This window comes from Delphinapterus leucas, chromosome 15, assembly GCF_059928025.1.
Source record: "Delphinapterus leucas isolate spDelLeu-1000000601 "Yukka" chromosome 15, BTC_Dleu_Yukka2, whole genome shotgun sequence".
NCBI lineage: Eukaryota > Metazoa > Chordata > Mammalia > Artiodactyla > Monodontidae > Delphinapterus > Delphinapterus leucas.
In genome coordinates, this window is record NC_143143.1 from 78,367,268 (window position 1) to 78,383,583 (window position 16,316).

The following is a 16,316-nucleotide window of genomic DNA, read 5'->3' on the forward strand; positions in this document are numbered from 1 at the left end:
ATATCAGCTCTGTGAGGTTAGACCTATCTGCATAGTTGTTTAATAATTTTAAGTCAAATAAATTTATAAATGTAAATAAATTTAGTCTCATCCCAAGCAACATAAACCAAAGATGCATAAGTATTCTTCCTCTCAATACACATGAAAAACATCTAGGTCTAGAACTTTTAAAATGGAGACTTTTAAAACAGAAACCCCTGTGGGTCCTTCACAAATTGGGAACCACCGTCTACGGTTGCTTCCGTCAACTCCATCCTCCTCCCAAATCCCTGCCACTTGGCCCCATCACTTCCCCATGAAGACCCACTGCCCTCAGCCCCCAGCCCTTACGTTGCCCTCATGTTGTTTTTTGGCTCCAGCGGAATCTCCAGGACTTTGGTGTTGCCCACGATCTTCTCGTAGCTGGTGGTGGTGACTGTTTTCCCCGTGATCCGGTGTACCTGGTAGAAGGCATGGGGCTTAAGGATCCGCTCGTCGGCCGTCCCAATGAAGATCTGAAGCCCCAGCGGCTTGTTTTCCATGTAGCCATGGAGCTGAGGGGAAGAAAACAAAACCAAATTATTACAGCACCATTAACATACAGGGTATGGTGGCTACAGTCCAACAAACAAAAACATCAAAGAAGCTCATGAGCAGCAGAAAGAACACAGAATTGCTGCAATGTCTAGAGTCATGGAGAATTGGAAGCAACTTGCATGTCCAGCCAGAGGGGGCTGCTTGGATAAATTACAGGGATCCTCTTTCAAATGGAATATTAAGCAGCCCTGAGAAAGAGTGTGATAGATCAGAATTGCATTTATGGAGAAACAGCCCGAAACTATGCTTAATTGGTGACCGGGGGTCAGGGGGTGGTAGTGAGAAGAGAAAATAAGTGGAAACGATAAACCAGAGCTCTTGACAATGGGTTGCCTAGAAAGAAGGAACTTTCAGTTTTTATATGACTATGTTCCAATTAACAAGTTAGATTTTATAATTTTAAAAAAGAAAGAGCAAGACAAACGTACCGTCATCTAAACTGGTAGAAAATTAAAGACTGGAAGAAAATATGTGTAATGTATAACATGCAAAGGATTAATATATACAATACATAAAGAATGCCTACAAGTGAATGAGTAAAGGACAAGATTCCTGGCCATCCTATTTAAAATCGAGTCCTACCCCCATGGCTGTCCCTAGCTCCTTTCCCTTCTTTTTAATCCCATAAAATATACTATATATTTTCTCAATTCCTTTTGCTTGGGTCTTTCTTCTACAACTAGACTATCACCTCATTGAGGCAGGGTTTTATCTAACTTGCCACAGAATCCCTAGCACCTAGAATAATGCTTGGCACACAGAAGGCATTCTAGTACATATCTGCTGAATGAATTAATAATGAATTTTTCAACAGAAAATTGGACAAGAGATTTGAACAGGCAATTCACAGAAAAACAAATGGCCATTAGCATAGAAAAGATGTTCAAGTTGCCTTGTAAACAGGAAAATACAAATTAAACAACTTTTTGCCCATTAGATGGGCACCCATGTAGATATTTGATAATATCAAGTGTTTTGGAGGCTGTGAGGACACAGACACTCTCCCATAGCTGATAGGAACATAAACTGGTATAACTATTTTTGGAGTAGCAGTTATTAATATTAAAAATACATATTCCCTATGACCTAATAAATCCACTTCTCAATATGGACCCCAGATGAAATGCTGTGCATGCAGGAGATATGCACAAAAATGTTTACTAACACGAAGAGAAAAATGAACAATCAGTTTCATCCATCAGGCTTATGAGTAATACATGTCCAGGCTATGAAAGACTACAACAGTTAAAAAACCAGTGTGGTAAAGATCTGTGAACTTCACCCGGAAGATCTAAGACATACTATTAAAAAAGAAAAGCAATTCGTAAAAAAAAAGACATGGATAGCAGGATACAACTAATTTCTTTTTAATGCTGAATGTTTCGATCCATTCATTTATACTCATGTAAATGCAATAGGAAAAGGTGTGGAAGGATGCGCTCCAGACTGACCACACCATGATCACTTCTAGGGATGCAGGAGATCAAGGTTGAGAAGGTGATCAAAGAGGAATTTAACTTCATCCACAAAGTTATAGACAGAAGAGCTGCCTGGAAACTTGTGGAATTTAACATTGGTTTTGAAAATTATACGTAAGAAAAGAAAAAAAGGATGTTGAGCTAAGAGTTAGAAGGTGGGTTCCTGTCTTGCCACTCCCCAGCTGAGAAATGCTGGGCAAATCATGTAATCCTTCTGCGCCTCTGCTCCTTCCTCTGCAAATTGGGCGGAAGGGGGGTTATGACAAGTGACAACTCACTGAGACCCCACCCTTCCATAGAGTTCTACAAAATTTCAGTAGGATCTCCAGTCAAATGCCCAGAACCAAAGGCTCCAGGGCAACAGATAATCACACATGGTCTAGAACTGCACTGTCCAGTATAGCAAGCAATACAAAAATTCAATTGAAAGGTCAGTTTCTCAGTCACACGAGCCACACCTTCCAAGTGCTCAATGGCCACAAATGGCTGGTGCCATAATGAACGGCACAGATACAGGACGTTTCCATCATTGAGAAAAGTTCTTTCAGACGATGCTGGTCCAGAAAGATGGTGTTCTCTTGTGGCCCTCTAAACACTGGACCAAGAGGCGAGCTAAGGGTGGAGCAGAGCCAGAAGGCAACCTTCTTCATAACCTGCCAGGCTGACACCTACAACATTTACATAAGCGTCTGATACACACCGGAGAGGCACCCTGGGGCAAAGGTGGAAGTGAAGTCAGTCTCTTATCTTTCTCCCCCATGCAAACTGAAGAACAGGTACTGTTCTTGACAAAAATCAAAGGAGGAAGGGCAGCTTTGAGGACAGATTCCGTTTTTGTTGTTCTTGCTTTCCATTTGGACCCAAGATAAATATCTTTCCTCACCTCCTGTCCTGGATTTATCAGGAGGTGGTAAACACAGTATCACTCAGAATCAAGGAGGAGAGTAGGTAGGATAGAGAGTGACCCTAATGGTCTGAGGTTCCTTCCTCCTTCCCGGGATCTAAGAGCAGAAATTGCAGGCTGCATGTACTAAGGGTAAACAGCCAGAGAACACCTGGGGATAAAATCCGTCACATCCCAAAGGAGTCCAGCCACCTCTAGTCCCCTCCCCTGATGGCACACTAGTCCAAGCCACTACTGCCTCTCCCTGGAGTGACCACCACTGCTCCCTAACTGACCTCTTGCTGGTCTTTAACAGAATAGCCCTCTGATCTTTAAAAAATGCAAAGCAGACCCAGACGTTCCCCTGCTTACAACCCTCCAAAGACTTCCTGTGGCCGGAGAATAAAATCCAAACTTGGTACCATGGTCTATGAGGCTTCCAACAGCCCAGCCTCTGTCTTCCAGTCCTTCCACCCCATTAGGCTCCTGCCAGCACCAGCCATCCTTCTGTTCCCTGAGCACACCAAGCTCTCTCCGACCTCAGGGCCTTTGCACAGCCATCTTCTCTGCTGGCATACTCTTCCACTGGTACATTTAGCTCTCAGATCTTCAGGTCTTTCCCAAACCACATTAGTTACATACACTCAGTGCCGGAGCCAGCTATTCCACCCTTGCAGTTGGTTAAATTTTCAGGAATTTTAAGAGCCATTAGACATTACTTTGATAGCCTGAAATTAGCCACGATGAGAATATTTACACCACAAAAATTGGTAAATGCTACAAATCGGGGCTCTTTTTTTCTAGAGAAGTAGATGTTAAACATTCACTGACACACCACAGGAATAGTTACTTCGTTACCATCTGAAATTTTCTTGTTAGTTGTTTATTTGCTTAGTATCTCTCTTTTCTACTTGAACAGGAAGTCCACGGTAGGAGGAAGCGTGTTTGTTTCGTTCAATGTGATCAATAAGCACGTGGAATCAATGGTCACCATCATACAACCGGGCAGCAGCTAAGTGTACACTGTCCCCAGGCCAAGCACCACACTCAACGTTTTACATGTATCACAACAATTCTAGGTAGGAGGGGCCCATTTTATAGATGAGAAAACTGAGGCTGGCAAAGTCCTGACAACTTGCCCCAGTGGACACTGTTAGTACAGGGCAGGGCCAGGATGCGGACTCTGGGCCTTCAGGCTCTAAGTCCATTCCCAGCGTGCTGTCTGTGCCCTTAGCGTCTGATAGACTCACAGCTGCTCTCTGATCTACAACTACAGCTCAGAAAGTGCAGATTACGTTCTCAAAGGAAACACGAGCAAGTGCGAAATTATAAGATCAAGAGTGCTCTTCCTGCTGAACAAGAAGGGGTGGGGGCAGGGGAGGAGGAAGGGAGATAGAGGGAGCCAGAGAAACAGGCAACAGCAACCAAGACAAACAACGCTGCCCCTCAAGAGAAGAACCCACTTCTTTAAGCGGGAACTTTGTGTGTCCCGGGCTGAGCAGCCCCTAGTTGAGCTGGACTAGCTAGCTGATGCCATGTGAGCAGATGGAACCCACCTCACCCTCGTGAGCGCCCCCTCCCACGTAAGACAGGTCTCTGCTGTCAGAGGGCGTGCTAGAGCAGGAAGGAGAAAGGATTTCACGTTTGGTCAGACATACCCAGCTCTCAGTCCAGGCCCTGCTTCTTATCAGCAGCTGTGTGACCTCAGAGCAGTGACTCCACCTCTCTGAGCCTCCATTTGCTCCTATAAAACAGGGACATCACTTCCCACTGCCCAGGGCTCTTTGAAGGCTAAAGAAGATGACCTTTATAGGGCCCCAAAGCCCAGCACACAGGAGGTACCCATGAAAAGAGAATTCTCCTTGTCATCGGAGGCTGATGCAAATCAAAACACGGAGGTGATAGGACGGAACTGAATGGAGAAGTGAAGAATGAATGTGAAAGACCCACAATGTGAAAAACAACCCCAAACATCCTGATGTGTGGTGAAACCCAGGCACTCATTCCATCGTCTCTGTGGGCAGCTGAAGAGCCCCTGACGTGGAGGGCTGGGAGGAGGGGGGTGGGGGAAGAAACCACACCATCTAGCGTGAAAAAAACACTTCCCCTCCGATCTCCATCCTCCCCTTCCCTGAAGGTGGCAGAAGATGACCAGAGCGTGTGCATTCTGGAGGAGGCTTGCCAGCTTTCCGGAGGTTTGATAAGACCATATGGCTATTTACTTGCCTCTCCAAAACCTGAGTGATTTGGGTCTTGCAAACAGAACCTGATGCCTTGGGATGGCATGACCTGCCCTCAAGGTCTCAAATGCCCCATTGCCCCCATTTTAGGAAGACCTGGGTCTCGAGGCCTCTTTCCAGGCTTCTTCAAAGATAAGGTCATCTCAGGAGCATGGCAAGCAGGGTGGCCTCCCAGCCATAGCAGACTCCCGCCTGCCCACCCACTGGAACCTAGAAGCTCAAGGTCAGCCAACCTCCAAAGCACAAGAGGCTCCACTTCCTGCAGCCAGGGTGAGAGCAAAAGTCGTCTCCTTTTCGCAGGAAATTTCCCAAGCAGTCTACAAGATTCCAGGAAGAAGGGGTGCTTCTGGGGCACATCATGAGGGTCTGCCGCACAGCTAGGGGGTGTCAGAGCTGATTTAATCTGCACAGCAACACACGGAAGGAAAAGCAAGGTGATCCCTTTTCTGGGTGAGAAAGCCAAGGCTCAGCGGGGTTAAGTGACTTGCTCATGACCCTAAGCTCCAAAGCCATCGAGTGGAAGCTCAGGGATGTGGCCAGATTTGCTTCCCATGTCGCAGCTGCCTCCTGACGCTCCCAGATGCTGGACTATATATATATTACGACAGGCAGGTCCATCCCACCAGCTCAGCCAAAAGAACCCAGACTTGAAATGGTCTCCACATCTCAGAGACCCCCCATTTCCCAGAGAAAGCTCATCAGAACCACGCCTGCCCCCAAATTCAAGCTCTGCCCCCTCTTAGCAGCAACTGAACTGTCCTGAGGCACAGGTACATGTGGATACTTGCTTTCCCTTCGTCTTGTTATAAAAGTAATAAGGGTTCATCATTCATTGCAGAAAAAATAGACAATATAAAAATATATATATTATAGAGAAAATACTCTCTCAAAATAAATAAGCATTTTAGTGTACATCCTTCCAGACGCTTCTTCTAGGCACTTAGAGAAACATACCTGGGATTCTATTTCAGATATTGTTTCCACTTAACAATATAATGTGACCATTGCCCTTGGTCATTAAATGTTGTCCACTGGGACAATCTCAAATAACTGCATAGTATCTCCCTGGGCTTAGACTGGCACAAGGCAAGTGAGGTTCCCCGGGCACATGGTTTAAGGAGGCACCGGCTCTCAGGGCTGTGCAAATGTTATCTGAGTCCCTGAAAGTGAGTGCTACCTTAAATTTTGCCCTGCCCTGCATCCCTTGTTTCCATCCTATGTTTGGACTCACAGCTTAACCTCTACAGTTGGGCATTTAGGTTGTTCAAACATTCCCCATTATATAATGTTGCAATGAGAACTCATAAATGACACTTCCTTGAAAACAATTTTTCTATCAACTCTGTTCAGAGTTTTTAAATACTCTCAGATGGATGAGGCTGCCATCAAATCTGAAATGTGGGATTGATTTTCAAAATGGCAACAGGCCAAGGAAACTGTTTTGAATTTTACTAAAATCAAACTTTAACAATGTTAAGTAGCATTTTTTTGTTGAATTTGGAATATTAGGAAATTGGTATCGTCCTCACATATTACATTGTGAAAGAAGGGAAAAGCCCATGGGGATGTTTTATTGTAATTCCCAACTGCCACACAGCACGCAGGGAGAAAGTTTTTTACAAATACACGTGGATCTCAAATTCTGCCTTTATTTTTGGATGCAAAAATTGCAGAACATAGCTGCTACCCCAAGCCCACTCCCATCTCACTCTCTCTCTCTCTCTCACACACACACACACACACACACACACACGCACACCAGGAAAACTACTCCATGATTTTACTCTTATCTCAGTGATGCCAACAGCATTACATATCCATCTAATGAGCACATATTAATAACATCATTAAAAACCCTAATTCATGATAACTCCCTCCGCCTCACCTCCATATTGGATCCACCTCAGAGTCCTGTCAATTTGATTTCCTAAAGTGCACTCAAATCCATCACCATTTTCCCATCCATCACTTCCGCCCTAGTCCAAACTACAACTATTTCTCTCCTAAAGAGTTTCCCTGCATCCCCTCCAGCCCCCACCCACGACTTTCTACCCTGTGGCCAGGATGACCTTTTATAAACTCCCAGCTCCCACTGACGACACCACCATGTGCGATCTGACCCCACCTCACATCACACCCCGACCCCCTTACCAGGGGCTCCCCGTGTCTGATCTTTCAGAAACAATCCCCCCGTCACCCTCTCCACCACCTCTGCCCTAGGTAATTCCTAGTCATACTGCAGAATGTGACTCAAATACTATTTCCCAAAAAAAGTCTTTCCTTTGCTCCCCGGACAAGGCGGGGCCTCCCAGCAATAGTCTTCTTTGTTATACTTCTCATAATTGCAAGATATAATTAGGTGCCCAATTAACTGTGGCGTGCCTGTCCCCTTTCCATCCTCCTAAAGTTCCATCAACAACTCAACTGCCCTTTTACAGAAGAGGAAACGGAGGCTCAGAGACATGAGGTCCCCAACCAAACAAGCAGCAGTGCAGGGATTTGAACCCAGGTCTGACGCCAGGAGGAATATTTCCTTCATCTGCTCTACGTGCGACTGATGCAAAAGACAGAACAAGGGTACCAACCAGGTAAAACGTGACCTGGCTGAAATATGTAAACCTAAGAGCAGAGCCCACAGAAACAGGGTGTACCCAAATCTGTGACAGACAATTTTGCAGTTATCTTTCAAAATTACAAATGTACACTCCCTTTGCTGTAGTAATTCCACTACTAGTAAGTGGGTTATCCCACGGACGCCCTGGTAGATGTGCAGAGAAAAACTACTGACAAGGTTATTCAATGCAGCACTCTTTAAACAGCAAAATATTGGAAACGACCTAAAGGTCCATGAAAAGAGTACTGGTTAAATCAGTATTGGGATATTACAGAGTATAATACTGTTATTAAAAAAAAAAAAAAGAACGAGTATGCTGGGGACCAGCATGACAGTGAATATGAATGGCAACCCCTGGAGTTGTGCAGTGCACAATCTGGGCAACCACATGGGGCACCCTAAGGAAGCTTTTTATATAGCAATATAGAATAATCTCCAAAATACACCATAACCGTGAGAACAAATATACGTGTTTTTAAGGTGGAGAAGGGATGCGTGTGTGTGTGTGTGTGTCCAAAATAAAAGTAGAAAAGAAACCAGGTCTTGTTTTAAAATGCCCACTGGACTTTGATCATTCCCAGTAAGGAGCTCTGTTGTCCCATGACTCCATGGTTGTAGCTCCCCTAAACCCAATATATTGGTTACAATTCAACTCAAATGAATGTATAACATAAAAATAAAGCCAAAATATTCATTCAAAGAAAGAGACACCCCCCCCCGGTCTGCTTTTCTCTTTGTAAACCTTCACATTTCTTTTAAGGGCCACAAAGAAGGTAAACTAAAGCGATGAAGGTACAAATGCATGTGCAACGTCCCATCCCATCCTGTAAGAAAAGTCAAGACCCAGGACCCACCCACAGAAACGTCAAGAGCAGGAGTCCAAGGTGGAGGCCTTCAGCAAAGGAAGAGGCAGGCAGAGGTGCCAGCAGGGTCCCTTCGAGTTAAGGGTATGGGGCCCACACCAACAGAGAAGCAAACCGCACACCACATCCACTGGAGCAGCAAGTCTTGGTGGCTCAACGTTTGAAATCCAGCGAGAATCTGCTTCTCGCAAGCCCGATTACCACCACTAGGGTCTGAGCTACCATCATCTCTTGCCTGGACCATTGCAGTAACCTCCTTCCAGGGTCTCCCTGCTTCCATCCTTGCCCACCTCTTCTCCTCCCCGCTCCACATGACCTTCTGCACACAGCAGCTAGAATGATCTTTAAGACTGTACATTAGATCTTGTTGCTCCTCTACTCAACCACCGCCCCCACCCACCCTGCCACAGCAAATATCTTTTTTTTTTTTTTTTTTTTTGCGGTACGCGGGCCTCTCACTCTTGTGGCCTCTCCCGTTGCGGAGCACAGGCTCCGGATGCGCAGGCTCAGCGGCCATGGCTCACGGGCCCAGCCACTCCGCGGCACGTGGGATCCTCCCGGACCGGGGCACGAACCCGTGTCCCCTGCATCGGCAGGCGGACTCGCAACCACTGCGCCACCTGGGAAGCCCACAGCAAACATCTTTTTCGGATCAAAAAGCCAATGTCTTTAACGTGACTCAGAAGATCCTATATGATCTGAACCGTCTCCTCCATCTCCAACCCTCCCTCCCCGCTCCCTCCACTGCAGCCACACCGGCCCCGTTGTCCTCAGACAAGCCACGCACACCAGGCACGCTGCAGCCTCAGGGTCTCAGCACGAAGCGCCCCCTGTGCTTGGTGCGCTCATGCCGCATCCTCCCAGGGCTCATCCTCCTTGTCGCTCAAACCTCTCCCCAAACGACCCCTTATCAGAGAGCCCTTCCCCGACCACTCATCCCAACATGGCACCCCACGCCCATCTCACTCTTCACCTACCCACCCTGCTTTATGCTGTAACAGCCATTTATCGTAGCCTGATGTCGCGTGATATATTTAGATTTTTTTCCCTTCTCCGGTCCCTCCCCGACTAGAGCATCAGCAGCATTACCTGTCTGGCTCACAGAGGCATGTGCAGTGCCTAGAACACCACTCAGGTGCTCAACACGTGAGCGACCCTAGGAGGGAGGGGAGCCCCACCAGAGGGGTCTGAGTGGCTATCATCCCTCCAGACCCTCCCCTCCCCCATGACAAAGGGCGGTTATGCTGCCCACGGCAGCTAGCTTCCAGGCCCACAGCGAACACTGTGTCCGGCTCAGCGTGCGCAGGACTCGGCTGGTTAGACAACCGACACCAGGACTCCCCTGCTCCAAGGAGAGGTGACAGCATCTCCAGGGTGTGATGGAAGAGGGGCCCCACGTCTGCTTTCTCACCCAAGCGGGGATCCCGCTGGCCGGATATGTCTTCAGCCTCGCAGGGAGACCTCTGTGACCAGACGCCTCTCTGCTAGCATCACATTCTATTTTATTATTGTATTTTATTTTTTATTTAAATTGAGGTAGAGCTGATGTATAATATTAAAGTTTCAAGTGTACAACATAGTGATTCACAATTTTTAAAGGCTGTATTCCAGTTATAGTTATTATAAAATATTGGCTCTGTTCCCTGTGTTGTACAATATAACCCTGTAGCTTGTTTATTTTATACCTAGTAGTTTGTACCTCTTAATCTCCCCTACCCCTATCTTGCGCCTGCCCGCTTCCATAGGGCCACATTTTAAAAATCACATGGTGAGCCACAAAAAGAGAATGAGACACTTTGCACGGGCTCGAAAACAAAACAAGTCAGTCTCTCTCAGTATTCTAAATTAAGAATCAAGTCATTCTATATTTCTCACATCACTGGAAATTAAAAACAGACATATCTACCGCAGAGCAAGCACGATGACTGAAGAGAGAGGCTTGATGGCCTGAAACATGCTAAATTTGTTTCCAATTACCATGTCCACATTTGAAACCCCAAGGAAGCCATAGAAAACAGAGTGGCGAGATCAGAGACAGACACATTAGCCTAATGGGATCCAGGACCCAGTGCTGTACCCCATTCTCCTCTCCCCACAGCACCGCCCCCCAGGGGTCTCTGAACAAAGAAACGGGATCACTTTGCCCCCTCCCTCCTGGAGACACCACCTTTCCCTTCTCCGGTCCCACCCGCCCCACTGTACTCTCGGCCCCCTGCTTCGGGTCCACTCAACAGAAATGTCAGGAAAAAAAAGAAAAAAAAGAAATGTCAGCTCCCCACCAGCATCCCCATCCCGACCAACTATCTCTCCCCAGGCCAAGGAGTGACTGAGTCATAGAGGAGATGAGTCTGGAAGTGCTGGACTGAAATATGCGAGCCTTCTCGGAGTGGACCTTTGGAAGGAGTTTTGGTTTTTTGCTGCTTTAAGAAGCCAAACGAGTACTTTTCACATCTTCTCTCTGTCCCATGCCTTGGGTAGAACCAATGTAACACGGAGATTAAGAGCATGGACCCTGGAGAAGCCAGACCATCTTGGGTTACATCCTGGCACGGGCACTGACTCTGTCGTGGTGGGGAAGTTAGTTTACCTCTCCGGGCCTCAGTTTCTTCATCTGTATATGGGACTAATGACAACGTACCCTCACTGGGTTGCTGGGAGGATCAAGTGAGTGACACACAAAGCAGGTTGTAGGCGTTCAATCAATATCAACTTTCACAAACATTCTTTCACCTATGGCTGGTGACTTTGGACAATGAAATTCCTCCTTCTAGTCTAAGTTCTTGGAAGAAATCATCTTGAAGGTTATCTTTCGGCCCTAACGTGATAATCCTCAGGTGCATTTAGAAAATCCAAATGCCTCATCACAGTCTACAAAACCCTGCATGATCTGGCCCTTGCCCATGTCACCAACTTCATCTCCCCGACCCTGGTCCAGCCACACGGGCCCCCTTGCTGCTCCTTAAACAGGCTGAGTTTGCCCCTACCACAGGGCCTTTGCACTTGCGCTCCCCCAGCCTAGAACACTCTTCCCTCAGGTCTTCCCACGGCTGGTAATCCCCTGATTCTTTAGGTCTTAGCCTAAATTCAGGGCCTTCTTTGAGCAGCCCGGCTAAAGCAGAGCCTCCCCACTGTCGCTCCATCATTCCTGCTGATTTCCTTCGAGAAGCGTTATCTTATACATTTGCTCATTGCTGACTGTCTGTCCTCCCCACCCCACCCCCTGCTAGAATGAAAGCTTATTCATCACCACGTCCCAGCACCTTGAATAGTACCTGGCATATAGCAGATGTCCAATAAATCTTTGCTGAGTAAATAAATGAACAGATTAATTTTCAGGTTCCTATGTGGCTCAACATACTGCCAAGTGATTCATCCTCCAGTGACCCTGAGAAAGGAGGCTTATTCATGTCTAGAAGAGAATCCCCATGTTTGGAGTCTGCATGAATTCACTACCACTTGAGCCAGTCTGCAGGAATGTGTCTCACCGTGAAAGAGACATATTATACCAGGCTAATTCCATTGGAAGTCAAAGAGGACACAAGCTCAGGCTGGAAAAATGAAGTGTACAATCTCTTCTCTAGCAGCATTTAGGAATGGACACAGGGAGAGACTGAGTCAAAGGTACAGTGACTCGGCAGCCTCTTGGAGGTGGTGAGGAAAGGTGAGGCACGGGCAATGCCCTCTGCCACCTGTGCGTTCACCCAAAGACCAGACAACAAGAGAGACCGTGCTTCAAAAACATTTTTCCGCAAGTCTCTCGCTCAGGGCCCCAACCTGATACTGAGGAACAAAGTGTCTGATGTCTGCATGGGACCTGGTCTCTGGGAGAAGAAGGGAAGAGGGGAGAAACTGAGTCCCCCTGGAGGGAGCAATTGAGGACTGAAGGCAGCTCATGAAAACCTTGTGCACCTATCTGATCCTGACCAGTGGTACCCAACATGGCAATGTGAACGCCCAAGGATGCTGGGACGAGAATCCCACAGCCGGCTCCAACAGCAGCCCCTCTGAACACTTGGATAAAACATCCCAAAGAAACTGCAGCTCAGCCTCACATAAATGTTCCACCGAAGACAGGGTCATCTGGGCGAGGCATAAACTTTGGCCCTTCCTCTTTCCCTTGGGCCAAAAGCTGAAAAAGAACCCAGAGATGGTGAAGTGGGAAAAGCCAGGACTTGTGAAATGCAAGACAGCCAGCTGAGCCAGTCAAGGCCTTCAAAAGGTGAGTTATTCCCAATCAAATGACACACCTCCCCCCATCCCACCCCAAAGGCCACGCAGGTCTCTCTGGATCCAGACCAAAAATTCTGAGTCACTTTTGCCACAAAGGGGAAAAAAGGAGAAGGCAGACGTGATGTGTACCTTTCCGCACGCTATTTTGGGATTTTAATATCCAATTTCTTTCGTTTCAAAGGGTGGGTTTTTGGAGGGCTCTGCATAACTTTTGTACCGTGCACAGGCGAGACAGCGCGGAGACAGGCCTCTGTCGGTGACCTGGGGAGAGGCGGGGCCCCTTTGGCAGAGCAGCAAATCGCATCATCCAGGAACAAGGAGCCCGTTCTTGTGCGGAGCCGCTCGGGGCCGGCTTTCATAACATGATGGAAGCATGTGGGCCGATCCGATCTGACTCACCTCTTTCTGGAGGCAGCTCCGCGCTCATTCACTCATTCGTTTATTCATTTATTGATTCATTGAGCAGAGGGCCTCTCAGGGAAGGGTCGCTAAACTGAAAGCTGTTCTCACAACAATGGCTACGCATCCCTTGGGTGAAGAATCGGGTACCTCTCTGGATGGATGGTGACACCTGGGATTATCATTATCTCACAATTTGTTTAAGATGTGGGGTCAAAAAATAAAAACAAAACTAGTGAATCAGGATTTTTCAGCCTCAGCACTATTGCCTAAGGTTGATTCGGGGGCCAGCTCATTCTCTGTGGGGGCCTGTCCTGTGCATTGTAGGGTGTTTAGCAGGGTCTCTGGTCTCTACCCACAAGATGCCAGTAAACTGCTCCCCCGCCCAACCCAGTTGTGTTGATCAGAAATGTCTCTGGACATTGTCAAACGCCCTCTGAGGGACAAAATCACCCCACTTAGGACCATTCTTCAATTACACTGACATTTGTGGGGAAGGGCCTTTTTCTGCAGAAAATCTGTATTGGAACCCTATCCGCAGTCCATCAGAAAGTGCAATTGGCAGAATCTTCAAAGGGCACCTCTAATCCTTCAATCTCTCACCTTCTCTTCCACCTTCCCTGGGTCCCAACACCAGCATCTCTTGCCCAGACCACTGCACCCACCCCCTTGATAATCTCCCTGCCTTTCTCTTGCCCTCCTCCTACCTCACCATCCTAAACACATTCTCTACAAGCAGCCAGAGGGATCTTTTTAAAGCAAATCAGATCACATCACTGCTCTACTTAAAACCCACCAATGGTTTCCCGGTGCATAAAGAATAAAGTTCAAACTCCATGCCCCGCAAGGTCCTACATCATCCAATTCCTTCTTCTCTCTCCAGCTTTAACTCCTACTGCTCCTTCCCTCGTCCACTACAGGCAGCCACACAGGCCTCCTTGTCAGTCCTCAGACACCCAAGCTCTCCTGCCTCAGGGCCTTTGCACATGCTGTTCGCTCTATAGGGAAGGCTCTTTCTCTGGTTCTCATCCGACTGACTGCTTACTGTCATTCAAACATCAACTTAAATGAACCCATGCCTGGAGAGGAATCCCCTGACAATGCCAATATAAAGTAAACCACCTCTCCAGGTATTCTCTCCTATTACCCACTCTTTCCCCTGAACACACGTCATCACAATCTGAAATGACCCCACTTATGGTTTAACCTGTTCAATGTCTGTTTCCTCATTGGAATGAACACCTCATTTTTCTCCTTCACTGATAACCTTTGTTATAAGAAAAACAACTTATTAAAAAGTAATAATAGCCACACTTTGCCTAGTCTCGCAAGCACTGACTTTCAAGGCCCTTGGCCCCTGACACCTCCATGGCTCCTTAGAATATGCTCCATCTGTGAAGGCCAGAAGGACGAGTGGGCCAGTGTGCTCGTCTGGATTTTCAAGATAAGGAAACCAAGGCTCAGATTCACTTACCCTTTTACTGACTACAGAGAAAGTGCCTATGATGTGCCACGCAGAGTTCTAGGTGCTGGAAACTCAGCACTGAGACAGACCAGACTAGCAGGAGGGAAGGCTGGAGGTTTTTGACTTTTGGGTACAGACATGCCCTCAAAAGAGAATCCCAAAGGTCCCCAGGGACCATCCCTCATAGGAGACCTTTCTTGCCCTCTCATCAGCTGGCATGTTCCATGGACCTCTCCTAAAACGCTGCTACATCTTCAAGTTTAATACTCACCTCTCTAGACCACAGGCTACGGAAAATCAGGTAATAAATGAAGGACCACAGCTCTCAAAACGTTAAAACTGTTACAGTATCTTTCTTCAAGGTTACCTGTTGTGGTAGAGACCACTTGCTCTCTGTTACCCATTTTCCCTTCCTTAGTAACAGGATCCCAGTTATCTTAGGTGGCAACGAGTCCAGCTGAGAGTCCACACTTCCTATAGCCCCTTTGCAGAAGAACATAGCCACGTTACTAGGTTTGAGTCAACGAGATGTAGGCAAAAGTGTGGAGAGGACTTGCAGAAAGGTTCCTGAGAGGAAGCTAACCCAGATGGGGAGTGGGCCCCTTTTGCCCTGTCTTCTTTCTTGCTTGGAATATGGATGTGATGGCAGTGGCTCCAGCAATCATTTTGGACTATTAGGTGACCCTGAGCGGGACAGGAAGAGAGGAGGGGCCTGGATTCCTGATAACTTCATAGTACTTCAGATGACCCATCTCTAGACTCTCTCCATAAGAAAATAAGCTTTTGAGTGTTTAAAGCGACTGTTATTTTGGGTTTCTGATAGATGCAACTAAACCTAAGTCTAACTGAAAGACCCATCATCCCATCACCCATCCCATCATTTCCTCCATACGTTCATGTTCCCTCTACTGCATCTCAATGGGAATAAGATGACCATGCTTAGGTGAGCTTCAATTGAAAATTAAAAAAAAAGACTCAAGATTCAAAGAGTAGATGTATTGGTGCACAAGTCTGCTTTACAAAAGGCTTCATAAAGAATTTCTCTTAAGAGCCAGTACTGAATGTGAATCTGAAAGGAACTGCCATACACAAAGAGTCAAAGATCCAACTGCTCAGAACCATTTCAGGCAACAACACCCAAGTCAGTCTGCTCTCCCTCTTATGCATAATTGGAATGAGTGTCTAGAAAGTCTGTCTGACACATGCAGGGGTGACGACGGTGCTCGCTAGAAATAAAATTGCTGCTTACTTTCTGTCTGGTTTCCGAATTGCTTTTTCCTGGTTGAAAGGTGCCAGGCCTGGCAGCTTTCTAAAAATTTAAAATTCAAGTCAACAAATATTTGTGGAGCACTCTCTATTCACAAAAAAAAAAGCCACACTAGGGAAAATCTGTATAAAAGGGGGATGCTATAATTAATCATAATAATAACAGTAACGACAGTAGCAGCTAATAATGTATTGAGCATTATTGCTTGCTAAATATTGGGCATTGTTCTAAGTGCCAATATCTATCAACTCATTCAATCCTCAAGGCAACCTTCTGAGGCAGATACTATTATTTTATTTAA

The 16,316-nt window shown here is 46.7% G+C and overlaps 1 protein-coding gene across 4 annotated transcripts in view; it reads right to left on the minus strand.

The window, feature by feature from the left end:
• Positions 1 to 16,316, minus strand: part of NFATC2 (nuclear factor of activated T cells 2) — a 160,241-nt gene that overhangs the window by 81,097 nt on the left and 62,828 nt on the right. For all 4 annotated transcript variants that reach the window (XM_089897078.1, XM_089897079.1, XM_022597667.2 and 1 more), the window contains exon 4: positions 331 to 533. In XM_089897078.1, coding sequence (XP_089753204.1) covers positions 331 to 533 — 203 coding nt within the window. The remainder of the gene's footprint in view (positions 1 to 330; positions 534 to 16,316) is intronic.